Source organism: Aythya ferina (genome assembly GCF_964211825.1).
Source record: "Aythya ferina genome assembly, chromosome: 15".
NCBI lineage: Eukaryota > Metazoa > Chordata > Aves > Anseriformes > Anatidae > Aythya > Aythya ferina.
Window position 1 is genome coordinate 16739692 of NC_140314.1, and position 16538 is coordinate 16756229.

At 35.0% G+C, this 16538-nt stretch overlaps 2 protein-coding genes across 5 annotated transcripts in view; one reads left to right on the forward strand and one right to left on the reverse strand.

The window, feature by feature from the left end:
* ATF7IP2 (activating transcription factor 7 interacting protein 2) lies at positions 1-14463 on the forward strand (the record flags this gene model as incomplete). The annotated part of the gene is made up of 10 exons (XM_084537012.1): positions 1-289; positions 1599-1732; positions 2783-2917; positions 3176-3259; positions 3878-3922; positions 4391-4551; positions 6652-6713; positions 7656-7708; positions 9072-9141; positions 11912-14463. 10 exons carry the CDS (start codon positions 1-3, stop codon positions 11974-11976), a joined length of 1098 nt encoding a protein of 365 aa, XP_084393138.1. The 3' UTR covers positions 11977-14463.
* The window catches only part of EMP2 (epithelial membrane protein 2), a 23305-nt gene continuing 19612 nt past the window's right edge, over positions 12846-16538 (reverse strand). For all 4 annotated transcript variants that reach the window (XM_084536898.1, XM_084536900.1, XM_084536901.1 and 1 more), the window contains 2 exons: positions 16120-16266; positions 12846-15566 (listed from right to left, as the gene is read on the reverse strand). In XM_084536898.1, coding sequence (XP_084393024.1) covers positions 15382-15566; positions 16120-16266 — 332 coding nt within the window. In that variant the 3' untranslated portion in view covers positions 12846-15381. The remainder of the gene's footprint in view (positions 15567-16119; positions 16267-16538) is intronic.

Consider the following 16538-nt stretch of genomic DNA (forward strand, 5'->3'; position numbering starts at 1 on the left):
ATGTCACCGCCTCGGAGGCGTCATTGTCATGGCTCTGCCAGGCAGCACGGAACGCCTGTGGCCGCACAAAGCTCGCCCGGCTCCGCCAACCGCTCGCCACGCGAGGAGAAACAGATGGAGCCGCCGCATCGGCGGGGCGCCGGCAGCGACCAGGGCCCGCAGCCCCAGCCCCGGGGCCAGCCTCGGCCCGCCTGCTCGGCTCCGGCTGAGGGCCGGGGCTCTGCGGACAGCGGCGGGCTAGGGCCCGGGGTGAGAGGAGTGGCGGCGAGAGCTGCGCAGGACGCGAGAGGTGGGCAACGGGGCGGGAGCTCTTCTTCTTAATCATCACCAAAGTATAGGTGGTAATTAAAGTACATCTTCAGTTTGAAACATGTTTGTTGTATATAGTCCTAATTATCTTGTTTTGATTGTGTTTGCTTAATAGCACTCTGCATCTTAATATTCTATTTAGAAAAAACAACTTCAAGTTTTTCACCCTTAGTATTGTAATGGTAGTTTAGTTATGTTTCTAAATGATCAAATATTCAAATATTTTGGAGGTTAGTATTTTTACTAGCCTATTAATTTTCAGCTAGGTTACTGGCTTTTACGTTGTTCAGGGTAGGGAGTTATTCTTCCAGACCTGCCTGTTACTTCAGTAACTGCCTCTACTGCCATTGCTGCTGCTTTAGTGGTGATCAGTGGAGTAAAACAGAAATGCCCCATTCTCTGGATGTGCTTCTGCTTGGGTATGATGCAAAACACCTGTTGTATGGTCATTAAATTTACATAGAGCATGGCCAAGTAACAAGACAGGAATAGTTATTTTGGCAAGGTAAGTAGAATCTTTAAGTTTCAGGTTCAAGATTCTTTCTTGACTACAAAGTATTACCTCATTGAAATCCCTAAAGATTAATTATCTATTTTTCATTTGAATGTGGCTTAGAGAAAGAAGGGTAGGAAGAAAGTTCATTTGCTGATGATAAGATGACGGTTCCTGACATGCCTCAGAAGCTGACTTCTCAGGTGATAAGCCTTAAGGGATCCCTGTTCCCAAGAGAAGGGCTTCCATGGTATGTCAAAGAGCTCTTAGTAAAGGAGAGCTGAGAGGCACTAACCTAAAATAAGGTAAGCATAGCCCTCAGGCAAATTTTGCTGTTTCAGCAAAAGAAAAACATTACTTTCTTTTATTTGCTTGTCTCATGAAGGTAGAAAGAGTGCTGTTGTCACTGGGGGGGGAAAAAAAGGGGGGGTAAAAAGGAAAAAAAAAAGGGGGGGGGGTAAAATAGATCTCAGTATCTCTGATAAAGTTTAGTAGTGAAAAAGTTAATACTAGCAAACAAATCTTGTTTCTGTCATTGTCGTCGTCATCTTCTGCTACCACCACCACCTCCTCCTCCTTCCCTCCACACTTTTTCCTGAGTTCCTGATTTCTGTGCCTTTTTGTACAAAATACTGTGTCCCAGTTCTAGTTCAAACTACTGCAGTGTTTTTAGGGGGGCACATCAGGTGATTTGATTGATACTGTTCCTTCGTGTGTTGTAATTCTTTATGTTGTACTTTAGAAGGAGGTTTGAAAGGTTGATGTAGGTTTCTCTTTTTTTTTTTTTCCTCCTCAGTGAACATTCAGAGGAAGAGGGTAAGCTTCGTAAGCAAGGAAAATACCGCTTGTAAATACATGAAAACTTCTAGTGAAATCACACAAAAAAGTATTTTTACAGTGTCAAAAAAAGAAGAAAAACTTTTGGAAAAGGTAATTTGCAGTGCTTTGAATGTTTGAAGTGTTGTTTTGTGTGTGTTTTAAAACAGATTCATTAATGTTTATAACAAGGTGTGTTTGTGGCGAGGACTAATGACTTCAGGGGAGGACTAATGAGTTGGTGACAGTCTTTCTAGGGAGAATCATATGGGTGTTTGAAGGGGGGATTATTTTGAATGGATTCTCTGTTTATCTGAAATTTAAAATATTTTTGATTGCCATATAAGGCAAAATTTCACATAAAATATGCAAGAATTGGATGCACTCATATATAAGTAACATTTTCTTTGTGAGTGGGTCTTGGTATAACTTGAAAGTGTGTCAAACAGTAGGTTTGCTCCTGCATTTGGTAATTTGCTTTAGGCAAACCAGACTTATGTTCTTTCCAGAAGATAGAAGTAGGAATAATTACTTGAAGTAATAACAATTTCTTTCTCCATTTGCAGAGAATATCTGAAAATTCTCCTTTAGCTCCATGACTGCTGCCTTGCCCTGGTCCAACATAAAAAGGAGATTTTTGTTAGGAGGAAAATGTGCTCAAGACTTGGTAGAAAGGGGGGAGGGAAATACTGAAGGGCTGTGGAAACAGGTTAAGTGGTGTTCGGTGCTGGTAGGAAGGGATGAGGAACCAGAACTGAGTGAAAAAAAAATAATAAAAAAATAAAATAAAATCATGTGATTATTTATGTGATTTCAGCAGAATCTGAAAGAAGTAGTTGTGTTTATACAAAAAAAAAAAAAAAAAAGACACGGAGAGCATGGGGTTGTGGAGGTGCTGATGCATTCATCAGTTAGATGTCAGGAATCCTTGGGAGATGGGGAATTTAAGGGATACCAGCTTAGTCCTCAATTGACAGCAATTTCTGCTAGTACAAAGCTTTCTCCTCTCTGCATTGAAGCTGGAGAGGAAAGACTGACAGATTCTGAAGGAGGGGATAGAGTGCAACTTTCTAAATTTTAAAATTAACACTGTGTATATGTGTGTACACATTTAAATGTTGATCAATTTTTAGATTTGAAATATTTTTTTTATTTTTATTGTAGATCAGACTTATAACTTATGAATGGATGGATATTTTAAATAATGACTTCTTTAATCAAAAATTAGAAAGTTTAAATAGAAGACTTCTACAAGCTCAATGCAAAAAAAACCATGGAGAAATAGCTATGACGTTCCTAGTAAGTTTCTTTGGATAACTGTGTGAATGTTTTGCTTGTATTGCATATGATTGTTATGTTACCTTAGAGAAAGAAGACGCTAAGCGTATACAATCTTTTCATCTTGTGTGACATAAAGATAAGTTAATAATAGCTTTATTCTCAGCCTTTGTTTGTTGCAATTGTTTCACCATCTACTTGTCTTATATAATAATAATAATATATAACTTTATTTCAGGTGAACATTTGAAGTAATACTGTTTTTCTTTTCTGTTGCAGAGGAAACTATCAAAACTTGAGAGACATATTAATGCTGTGATAACACTTCATGAGGAAGTGTTTTCAAAAATAGCTGTTCATCGGGTATGATGTAGATGCATATGCTAGTATAGGCATTAATGCCTAGTTGTAACCTGCTAGATAAGTGTGGATGTTTACAGTGACTGCTACATTGCTGTCACTTACATTAAGAACAGAAAAATCTGTGCAGAGATGTTAGGTTGATCTTTTGAGGATTTGTTTATTTTCAGTTGATTATTATATTTCTTTTCAGTCATCATGATTAAACAAACTCAGAACAGCATAGATGCTGCATGTGTTGACAGCTTTTGCTTTGATGCTGTTTTGTTGGAGAGACATTGGAATTCTTTCTGTCAAAGGGTCAGACTTCTTTTTTACAAAGCCAAAGCTAAGTGCAGCATACTTACCCCTTTGCATTACCTTTGATCAGCCACTTAGCTATAATCTGCCAGGAATTGCAAATCAAAAACTAATTTCTTAGGTGATTTTCAAATTGAAAATACGATAAATTTAAGTGTTAGCAAAATAGCTGTTAATACATGTGTACTTTCATGGAAGGTATTGATACATTAGTACTAAAAGAAGCTTACAAAACATCTTTTTTTGTGGGAATATTTGAATATTAAGAAGAACAGAAATTTCTCGTGATTAGGTTGACCATATTTTGTTGTGTTTTTATAGGAGAACGAGTTCTGTGAACTGTCAACACCCTCTTCCATGCTGACTGTATGTTTCGTGAAAAATCGCACTTTTACAGGAATATGCTTGTTTAAAAGAAGCCTTTGGAGTCTAAGTCTTTTGGTCTTTCACATCTAAAATTGTAACAAGAGTTGCATGTGACAAACATAGGCTTGTTGTTTTGTTAAAGGCTGTTGTGCATTTTACAAAATTCTCTTTATATCTTCTTGGTTTCTGCCCAAAATCTTTAAATGGAAAGCATAAAATAGGATAAGGTATAATAAGATGCTTATTTTAAAATTCTTAAATATATTAGGATGTCTGGGTTTATTTATTTATTTAACCAAATTAAGCTTCCGGTTATTTTTTAACTTACTTCGGCATCACTGTGCACTTTAGGTAATTTTTGTTTTGTTGCTATGTTTAAATACATCTTGATTACTTTTGCACTACAAATATGACCATGTTTATACCGTAGGTTTTATGACAATGCAGTATTGTTTTCTCCTTCATCAGATAATGCTTCCAAGTTCAGACGATCAAAACATGATACTAAACCATCCTGGACACTCTGCTTTTTTTCCTAATATCATAAACACACAAGGAAGTTTCTCAAATACATTTTTGCTGTCATCTCATACTGGTTTCACTTCAGCAAATGTTTCAGGATATAAAAGGTACATATTTAGATTTGAATACTGAGATGTAGTTAATATCCATACATTGCTTCAAACTATTTATGATGAAATTTATTTTCTTAAAAAAAATAATAATACTGTTTTTCCTTTTTTTTTTTTTTTTTTTAAATTTAATTTTAAATTCTTTTTAATAATTGAATTTAAACTTGATTGCCATTGGGTGTCCAGTGCTGTTCCTGGTATCTCCAATTTATCCATTGTAGCTGACACTAGATCATCAGTTCTTAAAGTGCTTCAAGAAAAATATCACAGAATCACAGAATGGTTGAGGGTGGAAGGGACCTCTGGAGATCATCTAATACAACCCCCCCACTCAAGCAGGGTCACCCTGAGCACGTTGCACAGGATCGCATCCAGGCGGGTGTTGATTATCTCCGGAGAAGGAGACTCCACAGCGTCTCTGGGCAACCTGTTAAGTCTGTTAGGGCAGTGATTTCTTATTGAATGTCAGGAAAAAAAGTCTCTATAAAGGTATTTTAGTATTCATAGATGGAAAATTTTCCAGGTAACTTCTTAATATGAAATGTTTTCTTCTTAAAAAAATCACAAACTTACTTTAATTTTTAGCACACTTATGGAATGAGAGAAATCCAAAATCCAATAAATACTTCTATTTATTATATTATGAAACATTAGGTTAGAATATATTAAATCATTGATCTCAAACTTACATTGATGAAAGAATGCACAAGATTCCTTAGTTTGTTCTGAAAGGTAGTAATCACTTTTATTTTTCCATATGTTACTTCAAGTTTTATTTTACAGAAAAATGTTTTGTTTTGTTTAACCAAATTAATCTTTGCTCATGGCTAAAATAAAATCAGAAAGGGAATTTGATAGTTCATAATCAAAGATGAGTAAGATCAGTAATTTAACACAGCTTGACCAGTATGGTTGTAATTTCCTTGATCATAACAGAGTATTTAGAGGAAAGAGCTGATATTTAACTGAGCTTATATGGTTTAACTGTCACAAAATCTGGCTAGGGTTCTTCTTTGGGGAAATCTTCTGAGTCTGCTGTGTTAAATTGCTTTTCTTTTGATCAAAACAGATGCAATAAAACTGGTGCATCCTGGATACTTAAAATTTCCTCAATTTATATAATATCTGCATGTGCAGAACCTGTTTATAAAGTAGCACTGCCCTGCTGATTTGATGTCTGTTCTTCCTGACACATGGCATCAGGAAGTGCTAGATAAAATGCACCTCAAAAAGGGCAGCACAAATGTAGAACGGATGCCCACTTAGGTATCTTTTTCTCTCAGTAGAATTACACATAATATGTTTCCTGTTCATCTTAGACAGATATTTTACACCTCAGATCAACTGGGCTAGCTTAGCCATTAATAATAAAAGTAAATAATATATATCGTGTATATATATAATATATGAATGTATTATAATATATATATATTATAATCATATAAATTCTGCAGGAATTTGCTTTGCTGTCCACACTATAAAATTGACCTATTAGCAGGTATGCATTTTGGTTTGCATAAGGGCATCTATTTTTGATATTTTTGAGTATTAAATGACCTTGGAACTGAGACAGCAAAATATGCCTTCATAGATCCCCGTGTACCTGCAATTTACTATTGCATATACTAATGCCATGAAGTTGTTGGGTTTTGTGCAGTGTGAGAAATTAATGGTTACAGTTTAGAGAGCACAAACTGTAGTACTAGTGGACAGAGTTTCAATTAATGCATACCCCTATTTTTAAGAAACAAACTGAATAACTTGTTATTTTACTAAGATGGAAGCAAGTAGAATTTATATCTATAAAAGATGTCTAGAATATGAATGCTCCTTAATTGCATATTTCACTGTTAAAAAAATAAAATGTAGGAATTCACAATTTAGTCAGTAGAATGGATTCAAAATGTTTTGTTGGTGACATAAATTATATGGTTTATTAATGGTTGATTTACCGAGCCATTACTTTATTTTAATTATGTTTTAATCAACAAGTTCAACTTTTCATTGTTGATGTATTTGTGTCACCATATTTAATGCCTGTTTGGAAATGAATTGATTCTTATACATCTCTAAGTTTTATATTTTTTGTTTTATTAGTTCTGATGAAGTCAGACTGAACTCTGTGGAAAGACAAAACTCAGCAACTACAAAAAATTCAGGTATTGAAATTTAACGTGGAATTCATGAATGCTAATTCCTATACTGCAGAATATACAAAATACATCTAGAATATTGTCAGCAACTTTTTTTCTTTTAAAATATCATTAAAATACACTTGTGTTTCCAAAATATTTATAGGCATGGCAGTTGTTTGTTTCTTTGTTTTTAAGTTACATTAGCATGTCTTCACTGATGATGATGTCCATCAGCGGATTTGCATTACTTTAAAATTCTGGAAATTAAAACAATTGAAACTCTTGTATGATGGGACACAACAGGAAACTTGTATATATTCAACACACTGTTTTTCTACTACATTACTTTCAGGGCATAAGAAATTAATTTAATTGCCTTTGTAATAAATTGGTATAACAATAGATGTTTCAGAGCACTACAAACTCTAGGTTGTTTGTTTGTTTGTAATAAGTTCAACTGTCATATAAACAGTGTAAGTGACAGTGTGAGAGTTCTGAGCAGCCCTTCCCTCATTCTGAGATTGCTACTTAAAGGAACTAAATATCACCCTTTAACCAAGAATAATGCACAGTAAACGTTCGTTACAATTGGACAAATTTACTGGGGGGTGGGGGTAATGTCAAGAAAAATGTTATTCCAAAAATCTTGACAAACATGCTCAGAATGCAAATTTTCTCATGCTGCTTCCCTACAGAGATGTGTTTGATTTTTAGAACCCCTCTGAGATGGTTCTGGGAGGGTTGGGTTGACTTGCTAGATAGTTGCTGCTTAGAGGCAGCACCAAGTTTTCCTGGCAAGTCTATCACTTCAATAAGACTGCTGTCCCATGTGTTCTGGGAGTGGGGACAGGTAATATTCTGCTGCTCTGACAAGCTCTAAAAAGGATTCTTGTCACAGTGTACATTAAGATTTATAGATCAAATGTGTTTGCATGTTTTAAACTTCTTTGGAAATTTGTATTACAGTGATTCTACATTACCAAATACCCACACAAGCAGAAATGACAAGAAAAGTTCAGGTAAAAACAATAAACTAAGATTTTTTATTATTATTATTCAAATAAAACCTATTTTAGTTGATGGTGCATAGACTGCTTCAATATCCTGACTTTTGAGTTAGTTTTATAGGTGCTTAAATTTGAGGCAAATATATGAACGCCATTATGGGAATGGCAGTATGGGGACTGTCATTACCTCTGGCTTGTATTATTCTATCACGTTCTTAAAGGTGAACTTACAAGGAAAAGAACGATGTGAAAAGTGATGAAGAAATACCATGCTGCTTTCCCCTTTGGAAATTGAAACCTTGTCTCCTGGATGATTGTAGTGAATGAAAAACTGCAGAAACAATTGGGTTGTGGGCACAGGAAGCTGAGCAAATGAGAGATGGAGATGTTGGTCAGTCTTGAACCATGTTAGTTTTGTATCTACTTATTCAGTTTCATTTATTCTTCATTTTGGATAGAACATGAATATTTCAAGGAAAAAAATCAAAACTATCAGTCTCTCTCACCATAGACAGCTTAGTCTGACTTGTTTTTCAATCCCTTAAACCTTTCCCATCTGAAAAGCCACTTGGTAGTCTGTCTGCAGAATGCTTTTTCAGTAATTTTGAATCTGACTCTGTAGTCCATCTTGGCTGTTTTTTATTTTTATTTTTTTATTTATCTTTTTTTTTTTTTTTTTTTTTTTTTTTTGAGAAAATCATAAACAATTGCAAAAATTTAAGTCCTGAGGAACATGGATGGCTTTTACCCCAGTAATCTCTATGTCCTCAGAAATCCAGAGATCACAATGGGACTGAAGTTTGTTTAGTAACCTCTTTCTTACCAGTGAGTTAAGTCAGTGAAATAATATTGGTGACAGCAGCTTAGTCAATGGGATCAAATTAGCAGTGCTTTTTCTTCTTCTGGGAAGGGGGAGTAGACAAAATTGTATTGGTCTAAATTTGTATATACTGGTATAAAAACACATAGTGTTTAATGGTTAATTAAATTGATCAGCTGAGTAACTATTTTCCATGAGAATATCAAAGAACATAAAAAGGTACAATTTAGCTCTTAAACTGTTAGGTCCTATATAGTTTTTGTTTGTGTATCTAGTACTGAGGACACTTTCAAGAACAGCAGGACCCAAACAATTAGATGACTTTCTAAATAGTTTGTTGCTAAACATCAGGTATTGCTTTTACTTCTTTGAATTTCTGGGTATATACTATGCCTGGCTCTACAACTTTACATTTTTACAAGACTTTTCTTGTTTTAAGAAATCTAACCTAATATATAGAATTCTGTTCTGCAAACTGTTAAGTAATCTTCTTATTACTTGATCTTTAAAACCAAAAGAGAAGCTTTATCATGAAATTGTATATTGTTTTATCAGAGTGAAATGAAGGGAGGAAAATTCAAAGTGATGGGTATAATTCAAGAAAAAAGCCATAACTGTAGCAAAAGTAAAAGAAAAATGTTTTCATTTACTTTTCAATATTCTCATTTTACTTTTCAAAAATATTTTCATTTACTTTTTCCTTATCTCTCTAAACTTAATATCTGAAGTATAGCTATGTGTTATTCAGTTTATTTAAGGATAAAATAATTTTATAAAATCATAAAACTGTATGCATTTCTCAAAAAAAAAAAAAAGCACTCATGCAATAGCAGCTGCTTTTGCATGTCTCCATAATAGCAGCAAATGGATTTTGGAGATCAAAAGCAGTATTTATAAGAGATATCTGTTTACTGGCTACAAATCCTGTCTATTGCTCTCACAACCTCTACTCCTAACAGGAAAGTTATCATATTTATACTTTGTTGCTGTTACGCTGAACAGTCTTGTTAACTGCTTGGTAATAAAGTTAGTCACACTGTGTCATTGGAAGGGATAGTGTTGAGTATAAATAAAAGCGACTCCTGTTCTTCATCCAGCTAAGTGTAGGCTTGTTCTCAGCGTGATAGGAACTGATTCTCATTCTTGCTACGAACATGTATTAAATAAGTACTTCTGGTGAAGGTAGGCCTAGTTTTTGGTGGTTTTGTTTTGTGCTAATTTTAAATTGGGTCCAGATTCTTTGCAATCACTAATAAGCACATTCCATATTAGAATAATTTTTAAATCCAGTGACGTGAAAAATCTGAACAAATGTGTTATTGGATCCACACATCTGTATTGTGTCTTTTAGTTGGTTTCACAGCTTTGATAACAGGTATATGTCTTTGAGAACAATTTGAAAGCCATTTTGCTGGTGGAAGAAATTTGCAGTTAATTCTGTATGGGATGAAGTAGTATCCATCTAGTATCTATGACTGGAAGATAAAAATCAGTGGTTACATGGATTCAGGATGACTGATTCTGTTTCACTTACAGTTTAGTCCAGCTAGATTATTGTTAACTAAGACTAAGCAGTCTGCCAGTTTGAAGAAATTTTTGCTTGGTGGATTGATTTGTAAAGATAGGAATATTAGCCTGAAATTGACACTTCTCACAACAGGGAAAAAGTCACAACCTGTGAAGAAAAATCATTTGTAAAATCCTTACTTTGTATAGTAAAGCTGTCTTATGATAGTTTATTGGGATAGAAAAATAGTTTTTAAAGCTTGCTTCTTGTTTGCAGAGCAGAGAAAAAGATCAGAAATTTTTACCAAACTAATGGCATTCAAAGCCAGTGTGCCTCAGTTAAGGGTTCCCAAAGCTGGGAGAACAAGTACCAAATGAGTTACTTTCAAACTCAAATGATTTTACTCAAACTTAGTACGGTATTAATTGTGGATTTGCGTATTGCAGTATGCTTTAGAACTGGATGGCATGTTAAAAGATATTTTCAAATGGGAAAGGAATGGTGTTTAAGTAGTTGGGCTTTGAAGGAGCGGGCTGCTCTTTCACCACGAGGAGGCTCTATTGTAATGCTCAAAGAATAGTAAAAACTTTGACAGAAGCAGGCAAATAAGTAATGCTAGGAAGTATTATGGCTAGAAATAACCCCCCCCCCCCAAAAAAAAAAAAAAAAATCCTAACCCCTAAACTTGTCCCAGTTTTCCTTCCCATTTCCTCTTCCTCCCCTCTGCTTCTCCCTCCTCCAAATTTGTGATGACTAAAAATGTGTTAAAACATTATTTGCTAACAGGATTTAAATTTTTACTCTATGAACAAAACAGTTTTGATTCTTCAACACAGATATTTAATCATGGATATGACTTCTGCTGCTGAAAATATTTTACTAAAAAGTAAATAAAACTATGTAAAGTAACATATTAAAAAAAAAAAAAAGAGAGAGAGAATATAGTACCTCTTTTATTTTACCTCTTGCCTATAATATGTTAAAAAGGTTGAATCTGTGAAGCAGTGAACACAGGCATTATATTCCTACTTTGTACTTTGTATTAATATGTGCATATTCAGTCTGAATGAAGTTTTCTGAACCTTAGCGTTTATGACAGCAGCACAACTGCTTTTTATTTATTTATTTATTTATTTATTTTATTGGGGGGGGTATTTGTTTTTGATTCAAATTTGCTGACTTGAATCTTAAAAATACAGTTTCACTTGTTTGGTACTGGTGGTTTTTGTTGTTTTGTTTGTTTGCTTTGGAGGAGAAATAGAACACAAGCTTTCTTCTCAAAGCAACAGCAGTAAAATAGAACAACATCTGCACTACATGATACAGTCCAGACATCATCAGGATTGTTTCATATGTGTTGAAAATGATAATAATAGTTTAATTTTGTGACAGCGCCTGCTGGTTTACTCAGCCATGCAACATACACCTGTTTTAAAACTAAGCGACTACGTACATGCATGTTTTTTTGTTTTTTTTTGTTTTTTTTTTTTCTGAATTTGTTAATGGGAGAAAGGTTCAGAAATTCAGTTAGTTAGCAATGATCCATGGTAAACAAGTATCCCTCTAGATGTAAGGCACTCCCTTCAATAGCACACAAGTTTTTGTTTGGTTGTTTTTTTCCTAAGTTGTTGTTATGAGCATGCAAGGAGTATTTTCTACTTCAGGTAAAAACCTACTGGGAAGGTAGCATGTTGCCGACATTTGGTTTCTGAATGTTAATATGCAAACATGAGATAATCTCTAACACTTGTTAGCTTGGAAACTATAGACAGTAATAATTCAGAAGTTTATGTATTTACGTGAAGGCAAGCTTGTATGAATAAAAATTAGTGCATTTGGCTTCTTCTTATTGTTGTTAAATAACAACTGCTTTTGTTTTGGTGCCTAGACTTTCAAGCAGTTTCCACATCAACCTCCACTGCCAAGGATCCTTCCTTCTCCAGAGCTTGCTGAAAACCAGCAAAACTGCTCTTCCTCAGAATCCTGAAACTAGAAGAGGCCTATGTGCAACTGTTGTCATGGACACTTAACGGAAGTTGATCCAAAGTGTGCTCCCCTACCCAGTTATAATTTGTGTCTTCTCCTTGAAAACCTCAATAGTAGTTCTGCATCACATTGGAAGAAAACAGGCAAAACAAGGACCTTTTCACTTCCAGTGGCAGGTTATCACCCAAAGAAGTACTAATTTGTCATTTGATTAAAAAGAAATGTGGAGATTACAGATCATTCTGTGGTAATCTATAACTCCTCTCTCTCAGTCCCGGACTACCTTATGAACTGGTCTTCTATTCTTCCATTATTAATTACTATATTCTTACTTGCAGTGAGTTTTGAGTCTCGTGAGGGCAAAAATGTCAAGGTGGATTCACAACTGCTAGGTTATATTCTAATAGTTTGGACTTTTCCCTTTTGTCCACTATGATTAGAATGCTGAAAGTTTTATGAAGTTTGGGAAATTGTTTCTGTGGAGTTGCAGGGAGGGGAACAGGGTTTGCTTTAGAACAATCTATAGGAACCCATCTGTGCTTCTGTCATTTCAGTGCAAACCCAAAGCTTGGACTGCAGCAGATATGGAAGCACTGGCTTGTTTCTAACATCTCTCACATAGTCAAGGCACTCAGAATAATCTTAAATGCACAGCTGTTTCTGCAAATGAGGAAAAGAGAGTTTACAAGTAATCTTCCTATCACAGCAGGTGTGGATGTTGCATTATTCAATAGCTATTCTTGTGGGGCCATGCACTTACATGGTTCAATACACTAATGTTTTCTCTGCTTACCCTGAAAGGCCTGCAACAAAGGACAAAAATAACCAGCTTATGGTTCTAGTACAGGCAGGAATAATTTAATTTTACCTGTTCACACAAATACTCAACTATTTCTCATCCAGCATTGTGTAAATATATCCCAAACTTAAAAACAAGGTCAAACTGCTAAATGTATCTAGCTTGCTATTACAGTACAATAATTTGTTTTAACTTTATTTTCATGTACAGCTTCAGAATATATAGAGCATAGAAAACTGTATATTTTAGAGGCACATCAGGTAGAAATAATATCCTAAAGTATGTTTATCCCATTAACTCTAATCCAAGCTTTTTGGCATTTTCTTGGTACTTAGAACATTCACATCTGTTCTATGTGGAATCATGTATATGCTGCTGTTTGTATGCTACAGTGAGCGTGGTTTTCATTTCTAACTAAAGGGACTGCACTTTTACTGTTGAAGCTGAGTTCAGGTATATATACATCTTTATTTTAAATATTCATTCTATAAATGACCTAAGCATTGTCAAGGCAATAAACTGAAGAAGCATCTCTTCAAGTCATAGTAGCTTAAGTTATAGTTTTATAGAACTATATTCTAGATACAAAAGTTTAAATCCCTATTTGCTTTAGAATTTTTGTCGTACTATTTCATGTTTGAATAAGGCTAGCAAAATGTCTAGCTTATACTCTATCTACTCTTAGCCTTAAACCTACATCTGTTTATTTAAAACAAATTCTACTTGCTAGCAAAATTCAGGCTTTGAATCTGAAATGTATTCAGCAAACTGTAGAAACACTTTTAAAAAGTAGGGTAGTAATGCTTGAATTTCAGAGTGTTCACACTAAGAGGGAAAGAAAAACTGACAAAATACTAGTGTCGTTCTAGACTGGTGAGAATGCATTTTGCTCAAACCGATTTATTGCATTTTTTTTTAACTACTATTACTTTTATTTGCTCTTCTACTTACATGTGTAATTTCTTACCAGTCTTGTTGGGCTTTCTTTGCTCCCTAAGATAAGTATTACATGTCAAAAAAGCATTTTAGGATGTTCAAGGAATAGAGATGGAACTATCGTTAGTTCCATCTCTATTAGTCGTGTTGGAGACCATTCCTATACTGGTTCAGTTTTGTAACTGAACTTTTACTCTGTGAGGAAATCAAGGATGAATTATCTGCAGGAATGGGTCAAACCATCAGCTGATATATAACAGTGTAAGTTATCAACTTTAATAGAGCTACGCTATTTTGTAATAGCAACTTTATTCTGTATTAAGTGTAAAACCTCATCCAAGACCTATTTATTTTTTATTGCCTATGTATTGGGCCAGCTGTAGAGAACATACTGAAGTAAATACATGGTTAGTGCTTTTACAAAGTCAAATCTGTATTTAAACATCAAAACTGTGACTAACCAGAAAAAGCAACTTCATTTATTCTCCACCTTGGTCTCCAAACTCTGAAATCACCATTAGCCAAAGCTAGTATTATACTGCTGAACAGTTAAGCCTGGTATTACAGTAGAGATTTCTCTCACAAAGTTATTGAGAAATAAAAATCACCAAGTCGTTTTATTTTGAAAAACTATCCTGGAACTCATAAACAAAACTATTACACTCTGATTTCTTTCCTTTTCAAGTAAAATCCACAAAAGAATTTAGAATTAGTTTGGTAAAGGCCAATTTCCTAGTGGGCAGACTCAGGGAATGCTTTTGTAAATGATATATTAGCCAGGAAATTACTATCTAATCAAAGCCCAGTGTAATAAACATGTTGACTTTGGCCATTTTTTCTTTCTTTCTTTTTTTTTTTTTTTTTTTTTTCCCCCAGAAAGACTGCACAATGCAAAAATAGAGGGATATAGGACTTGAGTGGAATATCTCTTACTCCTCAGACTACTCCAGTCCCAAGTTGTACACTGCATTTGCTGGTAACTTCTCTTGCCAAAGGCTCTGTATGCTTAAATGAAATGTGAAGGAGAATCAAGAGAATGATTTGCTGGAGTACAAAAAGGAGTTGTTTACTTTTGCAAAGCAAGTGGTTTTAATAAAAGCTCGATGACACTTACTGCATGTTATATAAATAGCAGAACACTAGTCTTCTGCTAGAACAGGCATGCTGATTGCAGTTTTGGGCTTTTAAAATTGTTTGCTTTTGCACTGTGATTTTGGTCTAATTTTTGACTCCCCTATATTTTTCCCATCCCAAAGGGCTAGATCTGGGCCAGGAATATGGTTAGCATATTGCTTACAAATTAATTTGCAGAGGTTTTATTTGTAATCTGGCAGAGGCCAAGAACAAACTGTTAATGCCTAGTAAACAGAAAGCCATTGATGATGATGAAATATGTTTAAAAAAAAAAAAAAAAAGGAAAAAAAAACTTGCCTCTGTCCTGCTCAGCCCCCTGATCTGCTGGTGCCAGGCATTCCATTAAACCTGCCATTTTTTGGTATTCTGTTTCATATCAAGAACACAGTACATTTTTAGAGAAACAATACCTTTACTACAAAACCATGTAAATGATTATATACAAAATGGTTATTGGAATTTGGTTTTGTACTGTAGTGACAGAAATAACTAGCTGCTGACATTTATTTACGCTTCCTTAATATTAGGTACATAATGCCGCTGATCAGAGTAAAGGCAAATGCAATCCAGGCTAAGACGAAGGAATAGCCATATTGGCCTTCAGAAACTTCAGGGATATATTCATTGCTCTTGTGCAGTTCTTCATGCCTATCTGTATAAATGGAAGCTGCAATCATAACACACAGACCTAGAGGAGAAATAAAACAGCAAGATTTAGTAACCTTCGATACTGTCAATATGCATAACTATTCACTGACTTCCACCAGTGTCCTTTTCTGCAAACACTTATTTTCCATTCTCAGACTAAACTGGGAGCATTTCAGGACACATTTTCCATTTCTTTGGCAGGAACTAAATGTGAAGTGCTGTTGTGTATTCATGTCATTTGCAAAGAACACAAAATGATTCTAAACATCTGGATAGTTTTAAGGACTAACAAAAATTAAGGAAGAACCTGCCTATAACTATTGCAGAGTTATTCAATTTTATCGAGATGTTCAGAATCTTAGATATTTTCCCTTCAAAATTTAAATGACTTTACTTCTGATCTGTGATATTATCCTTGTTTTAACTGACTAAATAGTACAGAATGGAGCAGTTACATTTTTAAACAAATATGCAGGAGAATATATGACCTCGAGCCCTACAGATTACTCATGCAGCTCATTCTTTTGGAAACCTTTTTCCCTTTCCTACTTTTATGTAATCATTAAATTCACAAGTGTTGAAAAATCACTTACATGACAGGAGCTGGATAATAGAGGTTAACACAAATCTTTCTCCTTGCTTTAGACGGAAGAGTTGAAGAATGAAAACCAGAAATGCCACGCAACAGAAAATAGTAGATAGGATCATGGAGGCCTGAACAGCCTGAATTGATTGATACTCTGCAAAAACAAAAGCAACCTTGGTTAAAAACACAGTCTCTCTCTCTGCCTACTCCTGCAATGAGCAGAGGGGCAGAGCTATGTTCTCTAAACAGGAGTTCAGCACATATAGCAAATCAGTTGGGCATGTGTTGCCTAGGAGGGCCCTTCTCTGCTTTCTTAGTACTACCTCAAGGGAGGCTGTAGCAAGGTGGGGGTTGGCCTGTTCTCCCACGTGCCTGGTGACAGGACGAGGGGGAATGGGCTTAAGTTGCGCCAGGGGAGTTTTAGGT